The sequence below is a fragment of the Meriones unguiculatus genome, chromosome 11 (assembly GCF_030254825.1).
Source record: "Meriones unguiculatus strain TT.TT164.6M chromosome 11, Bangor_MerUng_6.1, whole genome shotgun sequence".
Lineage (NCBI taxonomy): Eukaryota > Metazoa > Chordata > Mammalia > Rodentia > Muridae > Meriones > Meriones unguiculatus.
Genome location: NC_083359.1, coordinates 22,981,478 through 22,997,660, shown reverse-complemented (window position 1 = coordinate 22,997,660; position 16,183 = coordinate 22,981,478). Strand labels below are relative to the sequence as shown.

Sequence of the window (16,183 nt, the reverse complement as noted above, 5' to 3'; positions counted from 1 at the left end):
AAACAAACCCTTTCTACCCCAAGTTGCTTTGGGTCAGAGTATTTTGTGTCATGGCAACAGAATGAAAAAAAGGATAATTTCCATCAAAACATTACTTTGGGCATCTGTGAATTTTGCCCATAATTTTAGAATAAGCAATGAAAATGCAGTTCTTACCTGAAGTCTTTTTGTGGTTCACTATGCTCGCCCTTCCTCAGGAATTTTAGAGAGTACATATTCTAATGCAATTTCTGGGGCTTCTCTTAGGTTTTAACTAGACACTGAAAGCTAATCTTCAGCACACTAGGAGCAAACATTGTCCTGTGCTCTCCATGGACCAGCTCTTCAGTGCAGACTGATGTATATAGCAATGCCCTTTTGGTATGGTTTTATTCTAATTATATAAGTTTATAAGGAACAAATGTTAATTTGATATGACATAATAGTGAGTAAATGAGTTTAATTAGCCTTTGTGTCTCCTTAAACAGTGGTCACTTTTGTGTTAGCAGTCTTTCTTTTTTTTATATTTAATCAATACAATTTAATCAAAACAATTTAAATCAACAAACCACCACTTTTGTCCATAACAAAAAGCTAAACCAAGCATTATAATTTATTATTTTTAATTTATTTCTTTATTTTATTTATTACAATTTATTTATTTTGTATGCCAGCTGTAGTTCCCTCCCTCACCCCCCCAATCCCACTGTTCCTTCCTCTTCTCCTCCCATGCCTTCCACCAGTCTACTCCTCCCCTTCCCTCTGACCCTAGTCAATCAGGTCTCATCAGGACTGTTTGCATTGTCTTCCTCTGTGGCCTAGTAAAGCTGCACTCCTTGCATGGGGAGGGGATCAAAGAGCCAGCCACTGAGTTCATGTCAGAGATAGCCCCTGTTTCCCTTACTCCAGGGAACACACATGGAGGCTGAGCTGCCATGGGCTACATTTGAGTAAGGGATCTAGGTTATCTCCATGCATGGTCCTTGGTTGGAGTATTGGTCTTTGCAAAGACCCCAGGGCCCAGGTTTTTTGGTTCTGTTGCTCTTGTGGAGCTCCTGTCCCCTCCAGGTCTTTCATCTCCCCCTTCTTTCATAAGATTCCTTGCACTCTGCCCACAGTTTGACTGTGAGTCTCAACATCTGCTTCGATACCATGCTGGGTAGAGTCTTTCAGAGGTCCTCTGTGGTAGGCATATAGTATAGGAAAACATATTAAAATCTGTACCCTTAAAGAATCTAAGCAAGAAGGAGGACCCTGGGTAAGATGATCAATCCTCATTCAGAAAGGCAAATGGGATAGATATAATAAGAGGGAGAAAACAGGGAAGAGGACAGGAGCCTACCACAGAAGACCTCTGAAGACTATCCTGCATGGAATCGAAGCAGATGTTAGCAGTCTTTGAGGTCATCGTTTCTGGTTCTTTTAAAAACATGTAAAGGTTTGTGAGTTATAGCACTATACTGCACAATATAGCATTAGAATGGACTTCAGTGCAATGTCTATAATGTTTATTTGGTACCTATTATCTAAGCTCTCCTGATCTCTTGTACCCTTCTCCTTCTTACTTATAATGACAATTATTCTACTCTTTATGATACAATCTACTTATTTTAGGTTTAACATATGAATGAGGTCACATATTATTTGTCTTTATGTGTCTGGCTTATCTCATTCAGTGTAATGTCCTTGAGTTCATCTATGCTGTGACATGTTGCCATCATCCCTTTTATGGCTTTTATGGTGAAAAAAATTAAGAGTTATTATAAAAGCAATTTTTGATGGAACTTCACAAAATGGATCCAGAGAGCCATTAAGACATATGGCTTATGCATGACTCCAACTGCCAACTGCTGTCTGAGACGCAAAAATTTCACATTAAGCATCTGCAACACCAGAATCACAAAGCAATGACTTCGTACTCCAAGCCTAAGGATGTACATTACTAGGTGACTGGACTTCTGAGTGCCTCAGCCCAGTTCATGTTTTTTTCTTTACCTTTTCTATTGTCAGTGGCCCACCTAAGCTCCTACTTCCTGCTTTCTTAGAACACTGATTCAGGTTATCTAAACCTGGGTTCCTGAATTGTTAATCCTAAAACTCCAGAGGCGGCCCTTCTTTCTCATGCTGTTTCAGAGTTAAAATTCAGTGACATCATGCATCTGCAACATTTTCTTTATCCATTTATCCATCAAGGCATAAGTGAGTTGATTCTATGTCTTAGCTCTGCTCTAACTGTGAGAGTATTACTGACTTCATCAAACATGTACAAACATACACACACATACACACACACACACACACACAGTGGCAAGGCAGCTGGATTGTAAACTACAGCTCCACCTTATTTGGGATTTTTCTGGAAAAAAGTTCTTATTTCCTAACAATTATACTCTTTTCTCTCAATCTATTTTCCTCTATAATTAGGGAGTATACATTCTGAAGAAATGTCTTGGGCTTGGGAATAATGTATTTCTCACAAGTGTGTTTCTTAGGGGAATATGGGCTTTCCTGTCGCTCTGGCCATTTCAGCAAAGCACAGATCTAGAGTGTATATTGTGAAGGAGTAGAAGATGCAGCCTATGCAATGCCGGTGCATCCCGTTACATCTGATGTCTATTATGAGGAAGTTAACTATGGTCATCTGAGCTAGTCTGATGCTTTACCATTGGTGTCAGTCAGGCAAAAGAAATGACCAAACATGCTCTCTCCTCTAGCCACACAAGATGCCCAAAGAAAAGAAGGTCAAGGGGAAGAAGGTGGCCCTGGGCCCTGCTGTCATAAAGACACAGGAGGCTAAAAGTTAGTCAATCCTTTGAGAAAAGGCCCCCAAACTTCAGCATTGGGCAGGATATCCAGCCCCACTACATTAGTCTGCAGAGGCAAAGGGCCATCCTCTATTAGCAGGCTCAAAGTACCTCCTGCCATTAACCAGTTCACCCAGGCCCTGGACCAGTAAACAGCTACCTAGCTACTTAAGCTGGCCCACAAGTACAGGCCAGAGACAAAGCAGGAGAGGAAGCAGAGGCTACTGGGTCCGTGCTGAGAAGAAAGCTGCTGGGAAAGGAGACATCCCAACTAAGAGAGCGCCTGTCCTTCAAGGGTCAATACAGTCACCACCTTGTAGAGAACAAGAAGGCTCAGCTGGTGGTGACTGCCCATGATGTAGACCCCATTGATGTGGTGGTTTTCCTACCTGCTCTGTGTCAAAACATGGGAGTCCCCCACTGGATCATCAGGGAGAGGCCAGGCTGGGGCAGCTGATCCACAGGAAGACCTGCACCACTGTTGCCTTCACGCAGGCTAACGTGGAAGACAAGGGTGCTGTGGCTAAGCTGGTGGAGGCTATTAGGATGGATTACAACGACAGATAGGATGAGATCTGCCACCACGGGGGAGGCCACATCCTGGGTCCTAAACCTGTCGCTGACATTGCCAAGCTGAAAAAGGCGAAGGCTAAAGAACTTGCCACTAAACTGGGTTAAATGTACACTGCTAAGTTTTCTGTACATAAATATAATTACAAAATTATCGTCAAAAAAAAAAAAAAAAAAGAATTACCAAACACAAGGACAGCCAGCATTCTCTGGTTTCTGGGGTCTTATAATCCTGTCTTAGAAATTACAGTTCTATTTATAATCAACATATCATTTTTTCATGTGTTTCTCTTGCTTAACTTCCGGCACCTAGGATGGTTTCTAGGCTATATCTCTATGTCCATCTGTCTGTACAGTTTTTTTTTTCATTTTCCATAGTTGGTGGCAACCACACAGCCTCTCAGATGCCTCCCCTGCTAAAACTGCATACTTATTTGAAGATCAACCCCAGCCCAAAGAATATCCACAGAACACAGTCCAGCTCCACATCACCCAAGTAACAGACGTCCTGTTACATGGGGAAATACTTTAATTGGGTTCAGACACCAACTTCTTTTAAACAGTGCTTTTGGGGTAGCTAATCAACACCAATTGTGATTTGTTCTCTAACTGTATTGATTTGAAGAAACACAGAACAAAAGCAATAAATAGGCATTGTCAACCCAGAAACCTAATCACCAGTCACCTTTACACAGCCGGCAACCTCTCACCTCAGACCTTCAGTTCCTTAAATACTTAGGAAAAAAAAAACAAATTGAAAAAATTATTTTTTTCAGTCTCTTCCAGTTAATATTTCATTTAAAATTTCATATAATAAATGTCAGTATTGTTCAAAATGAGCTCTTGGCCAACCACAGACGGGAAACAGCTACTGATGTATGCAAATCATATTATTCAAAATGAGTCCATGGGAGCCACAGGCAGGAAACAGCCACTGATCTATTGCATATCGAAGCCAGAAGCTTACCTTAGTTCTTTGAAGGGGTCTGCTCTGACATTAGGCGTTTCTATGGATTTGGGGAAGACTGTGCCTTCAGCTCCTACAGAGAAAAGACAAAAGCAGACAGACATTGTGCATGTGGGGTCACCCAGGCCATCCACAGCACGCTGATTAGAGCTGAGAGCATGCATGCTGCCACTGGCTTCAGGGCTTCTGGCAGGACAGTGTTAAATCAGTTCCTGCAAGAAACCCTTGAAAGAACCAGGGGCAACTCTTGTTACATCAGAGTGGGGCCAGGCAGAAAATTCCACCCAGGTTTTAGCTGGGGGAGGTGATGAAATAAATCAATATCTTACTTAAAATACAATTATATTACTTTCCACTTCCCTTGCTCATCCTGTGAGCCCTTTCCCATGCATTCCCCCTCAAACTGACAGCCTCGTTTTCAAAAGGGAAAACATCTTTAACAACATGCCTTGAGATAGAAAGTTTTAACTCTTGTCTCTTATAAACTATTAATGGCCCTCTGACTGAAAGTTTTGAAATATAGCAGCTGAGGCCCTCTCCCTGCAACTCGGTAAAAGCTGTGTAACATGGGGTTAGATGGTAGTGTTTGCCTAGTATCAAGCTAAATTGTATTTTTTCTGTAAACAAAGTTCTGCATTATCATTTTAAAAAGTTATACAAGTGGAACATATATGTGATCACTTGAAGGACATATTTCTATACAAAGTATTAACATTGATTCCGGGTCCAATTGAGACATTCAGCTCTTGCTTGAGCTTTCAGCCTTTATCTTTAGCACTTGTCAACATCAGCTGAACTTTTTCAGCTATAAAACAATAGTAATTATCTGACTTTTATGCTCCCTAACAGATTTCAAATCATTTAACCTGCAGTGTATGAGGGACAATTACCCTGGATATTAGCTTTTCGATTAAACATAGCTGGCGTGGTATCCTGTACTTTGCAGACTGTAAGTGCTTCACATTTGGTGTATGTCTTTGATACTGTTAAGAAGAGTAGAGTATCTTGCACTCAGGTGCAAGTTTCTAGATCTCTCATATTTAGACTGCCTAGAAATCCTTCATTTGTGATTACTACTCTAAATTCGATTTATCTTGGTATAATAATGTGTCTAGAAAATGAATTTTTAATTTACATATGTAGGACCTGCAAAAACGTTCAATCTTATGATAGTAGCAACAGACCACTGCAAAAACAATCAGAAAGTGATATTTTGACCTTACGTTACACATAGCTATTAAAGGAATAACTGGATGAAGAGAAATGTATGTTAACGATTTTGAATGAATTCTATAGGTTCCATCACATGTACTAGCACATGTACTTGCAGCATCCTCAATGAACTGACACCATCAGTGTGTAGAAAACATTAAGTGTGGGCCATTTTAAACTTTTCTCAGCCTAAAGACTTTCTTGTGTATCTGTCCGTGTGTGCACAGTTGTGCTCATCCATGTACACCCAGAGTCAACATTGGGTCTCTTCCTCAATCACTCCTCACCTTTTTTTTTTTTTTTTTTTTTTTTTTTTTTTTTTTTTTTGTGGCAGGGTCTCTCGCTGAACTTGGAACATGCTGCTGTGGCTAGATTGGCTAGCAAACAAGCCCCTGGGATCCTTCTGTCCCTACCCATGCTGAAATTACAGATGTATTCAACCTAGTTTGCCTTTTACCTGGGTACTAGGGTCCTCAGACTTGCAGAGCAAGCACTTTATCCACTGAGTATTTCTGCAGCACAGACATATTTCTTGCTCTTTAAGATTCTATATAATTTCAAATCCATTGAAATGTACACATAATGAAATCTACAACTTGTTATGCAAATTACATAAGAATGTTCAAAGTTTTGTTATGCATAAATTACTAATTTTGCCCCTGAGATTTCCTCATTATATTTTTGTATAACTGCAGAATAAATTAGATTTTAGACTATCATGTACCTTTTGTTAAACATGCTCTAAATATGGTTTTTGAAGAAGTGCATTAATCAAATTTTTCTTTGCTGTGACCAAAGGTTTGCTCACACAGAACTATCCAACATTCTGACACCATGGCATGATGTTATCACACGAGCTGTGGTCTCCACATATGTTTGGACACATTCAGAGGTAACTGAAGTACATGAAGCTCACGGGCCACAGACTGGATATGCTTGGGTCATGGTCCAATGGCATGATGGAAGAGGTTGCTTACACCTGGGAAGTTCAGGAGGCAGAGGCATGAGGATGCCAGCATTCGGGTGACCTTTTTCTTTTTCCCCTTTTTATTCAGTCTGAGACCATAGTCTTCAAGAGGGTATGGCCCACTTTTTACTTTACAGTTAATCCTTTCTGGAAAGTCCTCATAAGTAAATCCCAATGAATGCCTTTCTTATGCAATCAAGCTGACAGGAGAAATTAGTCATCACACTGAGTATATATTTAACATCTCTAGCATTGCTGAGATCCTTGGAGAAATAGGTGGGAATATAAATAGGTGAGAACTATAAAATTGTCAAGGGTTAAACAACTCCACAGAAGTCATATGGTGAGATTTCATGTGAGGCTCTGGGCACATCTGCTGTGCTGGAATTTGGCCAATGGGGTCCTCATGTCCTACATAGCCCAAGCCATACTTTTAGATATGAATTTCTACAGAAAGATACAAAGGCCTCTCATTTGCTGAGGAGCTTTGAACATGACATATAATTCCCATTATGTTCAATTTTCCTTTTGAAAGAAAGAAGAAAATAAGCTAGCAAAATGGTAGATCAATTTTCATGTGAGGCTGAGCACCTGAGTTCATCTTTGAATTCACATTAGAGAGGGAGACCCTACTCAGGACAATGCCTTCAGACCTCAGCATGTGTGCTGCGGTGGATGGATGCCTTATGGTGAAGAGACTGAGTAGCTGATAGATGTGCAGCCTGCGCCATGGGGACGTGAAATTGTTCTATAGTCACAGAGTTTGGGGGCTCAGGGTTGGAAAGTTCGGTTCAGCCTCAGTTCCAGACCAAGCGCTATTCACATCTGGTCTGGATGGTATCTTTCAGCAGACTTTGTCTGCTCTGTACCTATTCATCTTTCTCTGAGTTTGAACAAATAGCAAGGCAGTCCTGTCCTCAAGTAATGCTTGCCTTTAGGGCCCTGGTTACCTGTCTTCCCAAACTTACTGATACTTGCAATGAGAGAAGATAGTAACACTTTTTTCTTTCAAAAGACCTGCTATTCTTAAGTCCTACCAGGTTTCTGATCTCCACATTTCCTACTTTTTTAGACAGCCGTCCATTGAGACAAATCCACAAAGCTGCCCTCTACCTATTCTTGGATCATATATTATTTTTGATTTTATTATTTCAAAAAGGCTTCTATTAAAATGATACCCACTGAGTCTTTCTTTTGACACAATATAATTTACAGGCAATAAATGTTCATAAACAGTTTGACTGAAAAATCCATACAACCATTTCAGCTTTTCTTTAAGTTCCATTTAATGTCCCTCAAAAATGATTTCATCGATGTGTTCCCATTAGCTGGTTCTCTGCCCAATAACTTAATTCCATGCAATCAATCAGGAACTTATGCAGCATGTGACAGGATCTATCTAAAGTATCTTGATTCACTATAAAGATCTGTGCAGCGGCTTCTACTAGCTCAAGTAGGAGGTACACTTGTAGAAATATCTTCAATGTACTCTTGTTACCATAGTAACGGAGGCTTAGGGCACTTAAGTTCATAGTTCAGGGTTACCACAGTTTTCTTTTGAGGACTTCTGCATGTTGGAAGACGTGAGCTATAGTCTTGTGATGTGTGATGTGATGTGTAAGGTATAAGGCACAGCATGCAACTTCTCTAGGCACTGATTTCCTCCACTGTAAAATGAGAGGAGTGAAGTGGGACCTAATAACTCTAAAGTTCTGTGAGGTCGCCATCTGACATAAGGAGACTTTTATTCTTGCCTCCTCCCTTTTCTCCTGGGGAAACAAAGAACTCTACTATATACACATATGTTAGAGTGTATATATACATATATACACGTATACATATATACACATATACATTTATACATATACATGTATAGATATATATACTATACATATATATATCTATACATGTATATATGTGAGTCTAGGGTCCTGCATATGCTAAGCAGCTGCTATGCTAGCCCTAACCTGCACTTAATTGGCAGAACAAAGCCATCAGAAAATAACTCCTGTAAGAGATGAACTAGAAAAAAAAACATTTGTTATAGATGGAAATAATGAAGTGATGAACATTATATATAACTTTTTAAAACCTTGAAAAGTGACTTGGAGAAATCTAGAACCAAACACCAGGTCTTCCATTTCCCATTTCTGATTTGCCAAGAAACAAATCAACACTTCCTTCAACCATTCTCCCCACCACCCTTTTCCAGGAAGACCTCCTTAACCATTTTATTATAATCCAATGTAGGTATACATATATATTCTCATCCTATGAAGGAAAAGATTGTTTTGAAGTTATATACAGTGGGAAAAGATGTATTCTGTATTCTGCAAGGCTACTTGTGGTTCTGTTCTTTTACAGTGGTTCAGGGAACTAACTAGATAGCATGTGCTGTGATTCAGGAGAAGAGTATGGTGTGCAGTAAAACCCAAAGTTCAATCCATTTGGCATGTATGTCTTGAGCAGGTGGCTGTAGGTCTTAGAAACATGGACACACAGTCCCAGGCTGGTAGAGTGGAACATCTTCCCCTATCATCCCCTGACTAGTTGAAATAATGGGTAATTAACTGAACCCACAAATGAGAATCTATATTCATAAGAGTGCTAGGGACTCAAAAGAAGACAAATCTTTTAAATATCCCCAAAGTCACAACTAGCAGACATATTTTCTGAAGAACTGAAGTTTTGCTGATATCTGAAAAGTCATTAGGAATGAGCACACGCAGAGAGGGATGTAGCAATACAAAAGAAGATACAAAGGCTGGAGAGTTTTGAAACAAAACTGATAATGACTGTGTAATTAGATCATATTTAGCAAGAGGCAGCCATGATGGGATAATAGAGCAAAGGACAGGTTCAGGGAATGCAGTGCTCTAGAGGGTAAACTAATTTTGATTGAGAGATATAATTTGATCAAATTCAGATTTTTAAAAGATTGTGTGGTTGCATTTGTGGACCAAGTGCTCACTTTAACCAAATATTGATTTGTTGAAGTCTTAACCCCCATTGGGATGGCACCACAAGATGGGGCAGTGAGGAGCATGCTGGGAGTAATTTGTCAGTTTGACATAAGCTAAAGTTATTTTGGAAGTGGTAACCTCAAAAATGCTCCAACATATTGACCTGTGGGCAAGCCTGTGGTGTGTTTTCTTACTGGATGGTTAATAGGGGAGGCCCCAGCTCACTCTGGGTTGTACGAGCTTTGGGTTGGTGGTCCTGGGTGCTGTAAGAAAGTAGGCTAAACAAGCCATAAGAACGAATACTTCTCTCTGGCTTCTACATCAGTCCCTGCCCTGCTTGAGTCCATGCTCTGACTTCCTTCAGCAATGGGTTCACTTACTTGGAGGAAGAATAAAAGAAAAATAACTCTTTTCTGTCCAAATTGCTTTTGGTTATTGTGTCTTACTAAAGCAATAGAAACCCTAACTAGGGCAGGAATACAACTAAATTTTTGAAGAGTTCATGAGGTTGGAACCCTGATGATGGAATTAGTGCCCAGAAGAAATGCCAGTTATGTCTTCTTTCTGTCCTGTTTCTGTTATGATAGGAGTCACCTGTCTACTATCCCAGGATGAGATTCATAGGAAAAAAACAGGCTAGCATTTATTTCCCTTCTCTAGTGTAAGGGGAGTGGGAAGTTGGCCATCTTCCAGTCAGGAAGAGGAGTCTGGCCCTTCTGACATCAGAATTCAGACTTCCCAACTACCAGAACCACAAGAATACATGTTGGCTGAAGAACCGTGCAGCCCATGGCGATGATAGTGGCATTCAGATGTCATGTTGCATCATGGAGAAGACTATCACAGACGTACATCTGCACACAGATGTGCAGGGGATGGGGGGGGGAGGATAGGGAATCCTGAGCTAGAAAGCTCACAGTGAGAAGAAGGAGTGGATGAGCTGAAGAGTATGTAGGAGAAGACTACCAAAGTGTGCAGGTGCACTGGACAGGAGGACATGGATGGGTGACCACAGATTCCTAGGAGAGACCTAAGATGGATGTTCAAGCCATGTTAACAAGTGTTTAAGGCCAGTGATGCCCACAGAATCCATATAACTCCTCAAATGAAATCCAAGCAAGTATTTGGTATTTTTGTTACAAGCTCCTCCTTTTAGTTTTCTTATGAGGAGGCAAGAAATATAAAGTAATTTAAATCAGACCACCTGTTCTATGTATAAGTAGTATATTTTAGTAATTACAGAAAACCACAAATAGTTAATTGAAAATGAACATGCTCTGTGAAAAAGCACTTTTCTGGTTACCTTAAAGTTTTAGATAAAAACGTTTTCAAGTCAGATGTGGTGGCACACACCTGTAATCCCACAAATCAAGGAGGGAGAGGCAGGCAGATCTCTGTGAGTTTGAGGTGAGCCTGGTCTACAAAGCGAGTCCAGGGCAACCATGAGACTACACAGAAAAATACCTGTCTAGAAAACCAAAACCAAAGGTGGAAAAAGGTTTTCATTGTTAGAATTCCTTCTAGAACATGTGTGACAGTCTTAGCTTAAGCCTAGAATATTGAAATGGAAATGGTTTGATATTCAAATATAGTATTCCTTAGATTTGAGACCCATTTTTATACAAACTGGTACCTTCTACAGCACAGAAATCATGCTAGGTACAGAAGTGATTTGTCAGACAATAATCTCAGGAAACTCCACAGAAAGCAACTATTTTATAAAAATTATTATTTTTCTGTGTATGTGTGTGTTTAAGCACAAATTTGTCTGAGTGCATAGATGTGTACCTGGAGGCCAGAGGTCAACTTCTCTTGTCGCTCAAACGCTGCCCACCTAATTTTTCTTGGCAGTCAAGAGTGCTCACTGGGACCGAGGCCTTACTGATTCAGCTGAGCTGGTTGGAAAATTCCTGAGATAATCCTGTTTCTGCCTCTCTAGGGACTAGAAACATAAACCAATGCCACGACACACCAACTTTATACGTGGGTGCTGGGGATAAGAAAACTCAGGTCTTTGTGCTTCTGTGGCAAACTTGACCTATGCAGCCCTCCCCCAGCCTCTGTATTTAATTATTGGCATGAATTTTTGTCTTCCTCCTGAGAGCAATGTGCTGTCACATTTTCTCAAGAAAATGCTGGTTATATACTTAGTCAGAGCCACGAAATGAACAGAGAGTTGGAAAGGTAGCCGGGCTTCCTCATCTTTGGGGGTTGGGCACAGTGAGCATGATGCCACCATCTCAAGGCCTTTGTAGACCTGAGCAATCAGCAGACACTAGATAGTAACTTTTCATGGAAAAAGTCACTTCGGGCAAGTTCATCGCAGCTTGTCTCCCTGGTGGTGTTTTTAAAGCTGATAATGCAAAACATCTGTAGTTGTTGTGAGCAGTTTCTAGGTTACAAAGAAAATATTTTCTTTTTGGGGGGGATTAGGTTGCATTCTCCTAACCTAAAAAGAATAGGTAATTAATCCATTCAACTGTTTCTGCTGGAGGCCTCCTCCATATATGGTTTTTAGAGAAAACTGACTCAGATGTTCCTTTTTATGGAACTTCAAGGCAATGAAATTAAAAATGTTCATTAGATTGGGACTGGCACATGGGTAAAAAAAAAGAGCCTGCTACCATGCCTGGTGGTCTTAGTTTGAGCTCTGGTACTCACATAGTGAAAGGATAGAATCAGTTCTTGCAAGTTGTCCTCTGACCCCTATATGTGTTACAGCACATATGTGCTTATACACATGAAAGAAATGAATGTAAAAATTAAAGTTTAAATTGTTAATCAATTTTATGGTTATTCTAAGTGTTGTATCACTGTTTATTATTCTGTGTGCATGCTACATACAGTTCAGGACAATTTTCAGTGAGAAAGTTGATCTTTATATTTCCAGGATCTTATTATAGCAATGCAGTTCGTTGTCTAGTTACATGAGAAAAAAATTAACTTCTTAAGTAAAACTCTTATAAATCATTTGCTTTCAATGCTGATAGGATTGCCTACAAGTTGACAAGCTGACAAATGATGATCCCTAGAGGGTGTACTGGTTTCTATTTATTGTCGATTTGATAGGATCTAAGAGTCGTCCTGGAAACAAATCTCTGGCCATGTCTGTGAGGGGCTCTCTCAATTCAGCGGAGATAGGAAGGCCCCTGCTAAATGTGTGTGGCACCATTCTAAGTGCTGGGGCCTGGGCTGCAGAAACAGCGGACAGCAAGCAGCACAGGAGGAACTGTAGGTCTCTGTTTCCCCACTGCAGCTACATGACCAGCTGTTCTGCTGCTCCTGCCAACATGCCCTCTCCATCATGAGGGGCTACATCCTCTCAAACCATAAGCCAAAGGAAACCTTCCCTTCTTACATGGCGTTTGTTGGTTACATGGTTTTGTTACCACAATAAGAAAAGTAACAAACACAGAGGACCAACAAATCTTATGCACAGATGTATGTGTCTGTGTGTGTGTGTGTATATATATATATATATAACATATATATAATATATATATATGAGGCATGTTTACGTGTATATATGCTATCATCTATAGCATATAGTAAAGTACATTACAACACATTTATGCTTTTCTAAATTTGGTTGTTACACTAAATTCAACAGGTGATATGTTTTATTCATTGTGTTAGAAGATGATGAGAACATGAAAAGAATATAAGGCCTGAGCGATAGCAGGGCTTCATCAACCCTTCTGAGTATTAGTGGCAGAGAATAATGCAATGAGCTCTAATTTAAGGGCTCCAGCAGTTTCACTGAACCCATCATATGATGGAAATGCACATTGTGATTATCTGTGTGCCATGTGAGACTGCAAGGCAGTTTAAAATTTACATATAGAAACATCCGGGAAAGTTATGGAGAGATACACAGTTTAACTAAACAAACTCTACCAGAGAAATCAACAGACTAAAACTCATGCTTGCTGTATCATCATGTCAAGATTAGAGGAAAAAGGAAAGAAGGAACCATAGAAGCAGCAAGCAATCTCATTTCAGTTTCTTAGGCCTACGTTTTATTTTTATAGTAAATAACACTAAACAAATAAATACTTTCAGCCCATTGGTTGTATTTATCATGGGTGGAACATCTCGTGCAGGATGTCCTCTGGGGCGGGAGGACATGAACAGCGGAGCATCTGTAACAAGGAGCGGGGGGCTGTGTGACCGGCACGGCAGAGAGCTGCACTCATGCTACCCAAAGATGGCACATGGAGCGCTGCATGAATGTGACCTTCTATAAACACTGTCCTCCAGGCCTGCATGGGACAGGTGGCCAGAACCAGGGGATATAGGGAGGAAGGGTGAGAAACATGCCGACAAATTCAGGAGAGCATTGCTGTGACCTGCCCCTCCACCTGGACCTGAAGGACACATGGATGGCTCCATGGAGACCTCCATTCTCAAGTGTCTCTCACAGTGAAAGCAATCAACACCAGAGGAGTTCAGTGGAGGTTGAGAGACCTGGGGAAACAGAGCAGACATGGTTTCTAACGGTTTCCTTGCCACTGAAAAAGTAGCCGAGCAGGTGGGTGGTGATGCCTTCCTACAGAGAAGAAAATTGAAGTATTAATTGAGAACCACAGAGAAACACAGCCTAAAATGTAATTGAAGAAACTTAAGAAAATCATTTATCGGAGATAAGACGATGACTTGGAAAGTGGAAAAAAAACAACAAAAAAACCCCCAGCAAATTGAAATCAAAGCTCTCACAGAATTAAGGAAAGCACTCAAATGATTTCATTTCTGGAGACAATCTTGTTAGGAAAGGAAGCCTTAAGCATAGTGCACTTTGCAGATGGCTTAATGATGACTCTGTTTCTTGATGTTATCCATCGACTTTATTTCCAGAATGGCCAGCATATAGCAACTATCACTTTCCCCCTGTCCCTTTCAAACAGATCCTACTATTAACGAAAGCAACGTCTCCAGTTAAGTAGCCACCTTTCCATATCCTCTTCAAACTGGGAGGGACCATATCTACCACACAGTGTTGCCTAACGAGAGGTGGGGACATGCTTCTGGAGAGGAGCGCAGGGGAAGTTTTACTGCTCATGGATGGGACACAAAGAAAGTGGCTGGTTCCACTTGTGTTCCTTGTTAATCTATGTGATGCATACACGACACTGTAAGGGTCATCTTCCCAGTCATGGAGGATTGCAGACACCTAGTGATTGATCTTATCACCATGAAGCCACCAGCAACCATCTACTGTTGGACTTGCTCAGCCCCCACACCTGGTTTCTTTGAGCCACGTTAAGGGAACTTCAAAACTCACTATTGTCTGAAATTCAATACCAGTGCATGAACCACCAAGGGAGAGAAGCAAATGGACCCTTCAGGTGGGCCATAGCCTTTAAAACATTTTTTTTTCACAATTAGCAAAAAGATATAATGATGCAAATCACTCTTCCTCTATCCTTATACTTGTAGCAACCTTGCATTACTTTCTGAGAGGTTTGTTTTTTCCAATGATATTTTAAAAAAAAATGTTTATTTGTGTGTATGTGAGTACAAGTATGTATGCACAGGTGCCTATGGAGACCAGAAATATCTGATTCTTCTGGAGTTGGATTTACAGACTGTCTGACATTGAAGCTAGGAACCAACTTGGGTCCTCTGCAAGAACAGTAAATGTTAATGGTTAAGCCATTTTGTGTTTTCCCCACAATTTTGCTCTTGCTCACAGTGTTTTGAGCCAGAAAGTACTTTTCTTTCCTTTTGTAGTAAATCATATTATTTAAGATTTACCAAATATTGCTATTTGGTATAGCAATAAAGGAGTCTTCTTCTGTAGCCCTTCACCAGTTCTCACCAACTGCCCCAACTCCTGCTCTCCCATGAGCCAGTCAGCACCTCCACTCCAATACCTCCCCGTTTACTCTCCAGAAAGTCACACCAGAGACTGCAGAAATATGTTCCCAGGAGACTAGTCTTCTCACACATCTACCTTGTAATCTCTCCACCTCAGTGCAGTCAGATCATCCATGTGAAGTCCAACTGTGATGTGATCACCAAGCTTAACTCATCTCTATGATTGATAGTTTTGAAATGTTGGTTTATATTTGTTGTCCTTATTTTTTCGATCCCCTTCATGTCAAGCAGCTACCACTCCCTCCCCAGGTCCTTGATGATTGTTTCCTCAAAGAAAGGTGTGTGTCTCCATGGGGTATACCTCTGCAGACTTGGGTTGTTTATACTGCTGTAAGTAGAAGATAGAAGAATTTTAATTTTTAAATTTCTACCACAATTTATTCTTACTCTTCTTTCTTTCATCCCAAGAGCAGCTCCCAGATTCTACTGTTTCCTTATTGTTTTGCCTTTTCTGGAATGCTTTTTAAATGGGATGATATTGGGATCTGACTCTTTTTTTTTTTTTTCTCACTTACAAAAGACACTTGAGGTGAGTTTCATGATAGAAGTTTTCACTGGGTCAAAAGCAAAATGTTGCTTTTGAGCATCAGCTCCTTCCAGCTTTATAAAAGCTGAACCAATAGTCAGGATATGTTGGTCCTCAGGAAAGGGGCAGGGATTGGCAGGAGTCCAAAGAGAAGCTAGACAGGCAAATTGAATAGATATCAGAATGGAAGTTCTGTGTCATCATTACAGAGGGGACAGCCTCTCAGAGGGAGCAGCTATGATATGCCTCTAGAAGGCTGAACCTGCACCATAAGGACTCTGGATCTCCAGTCCCTTTCTATGCCATTAGAGTTGAGAA

The 16,183-nt window shown here is 40.5% G+C and overlaps 1 protein-coding gene across 2 annotated transcripts in view; it reads right to left on the bottom strand.

Moving 5' to 3' along the window:
• The window catches only part of Sgcd (sarcoglycan delta), a 935,702-nt gene that overhangs the window by 109,445 nt on the left and 810,074 nt on the right, over positions 1-16,183 (bottom strand). For both annotated transcript variants that reach the window (XM_060363800.1, XM_060363799.1), the window contains one exon: positions 4,321-4,393. In XM_060363800.1, coding sequence (XP_060219783.1) covers positions 4,321-4,393 — 73 coding nt within the window. The remainder of the gene's footprint in view (positions 1-4,320; positions 4,394-16,183) is intronic.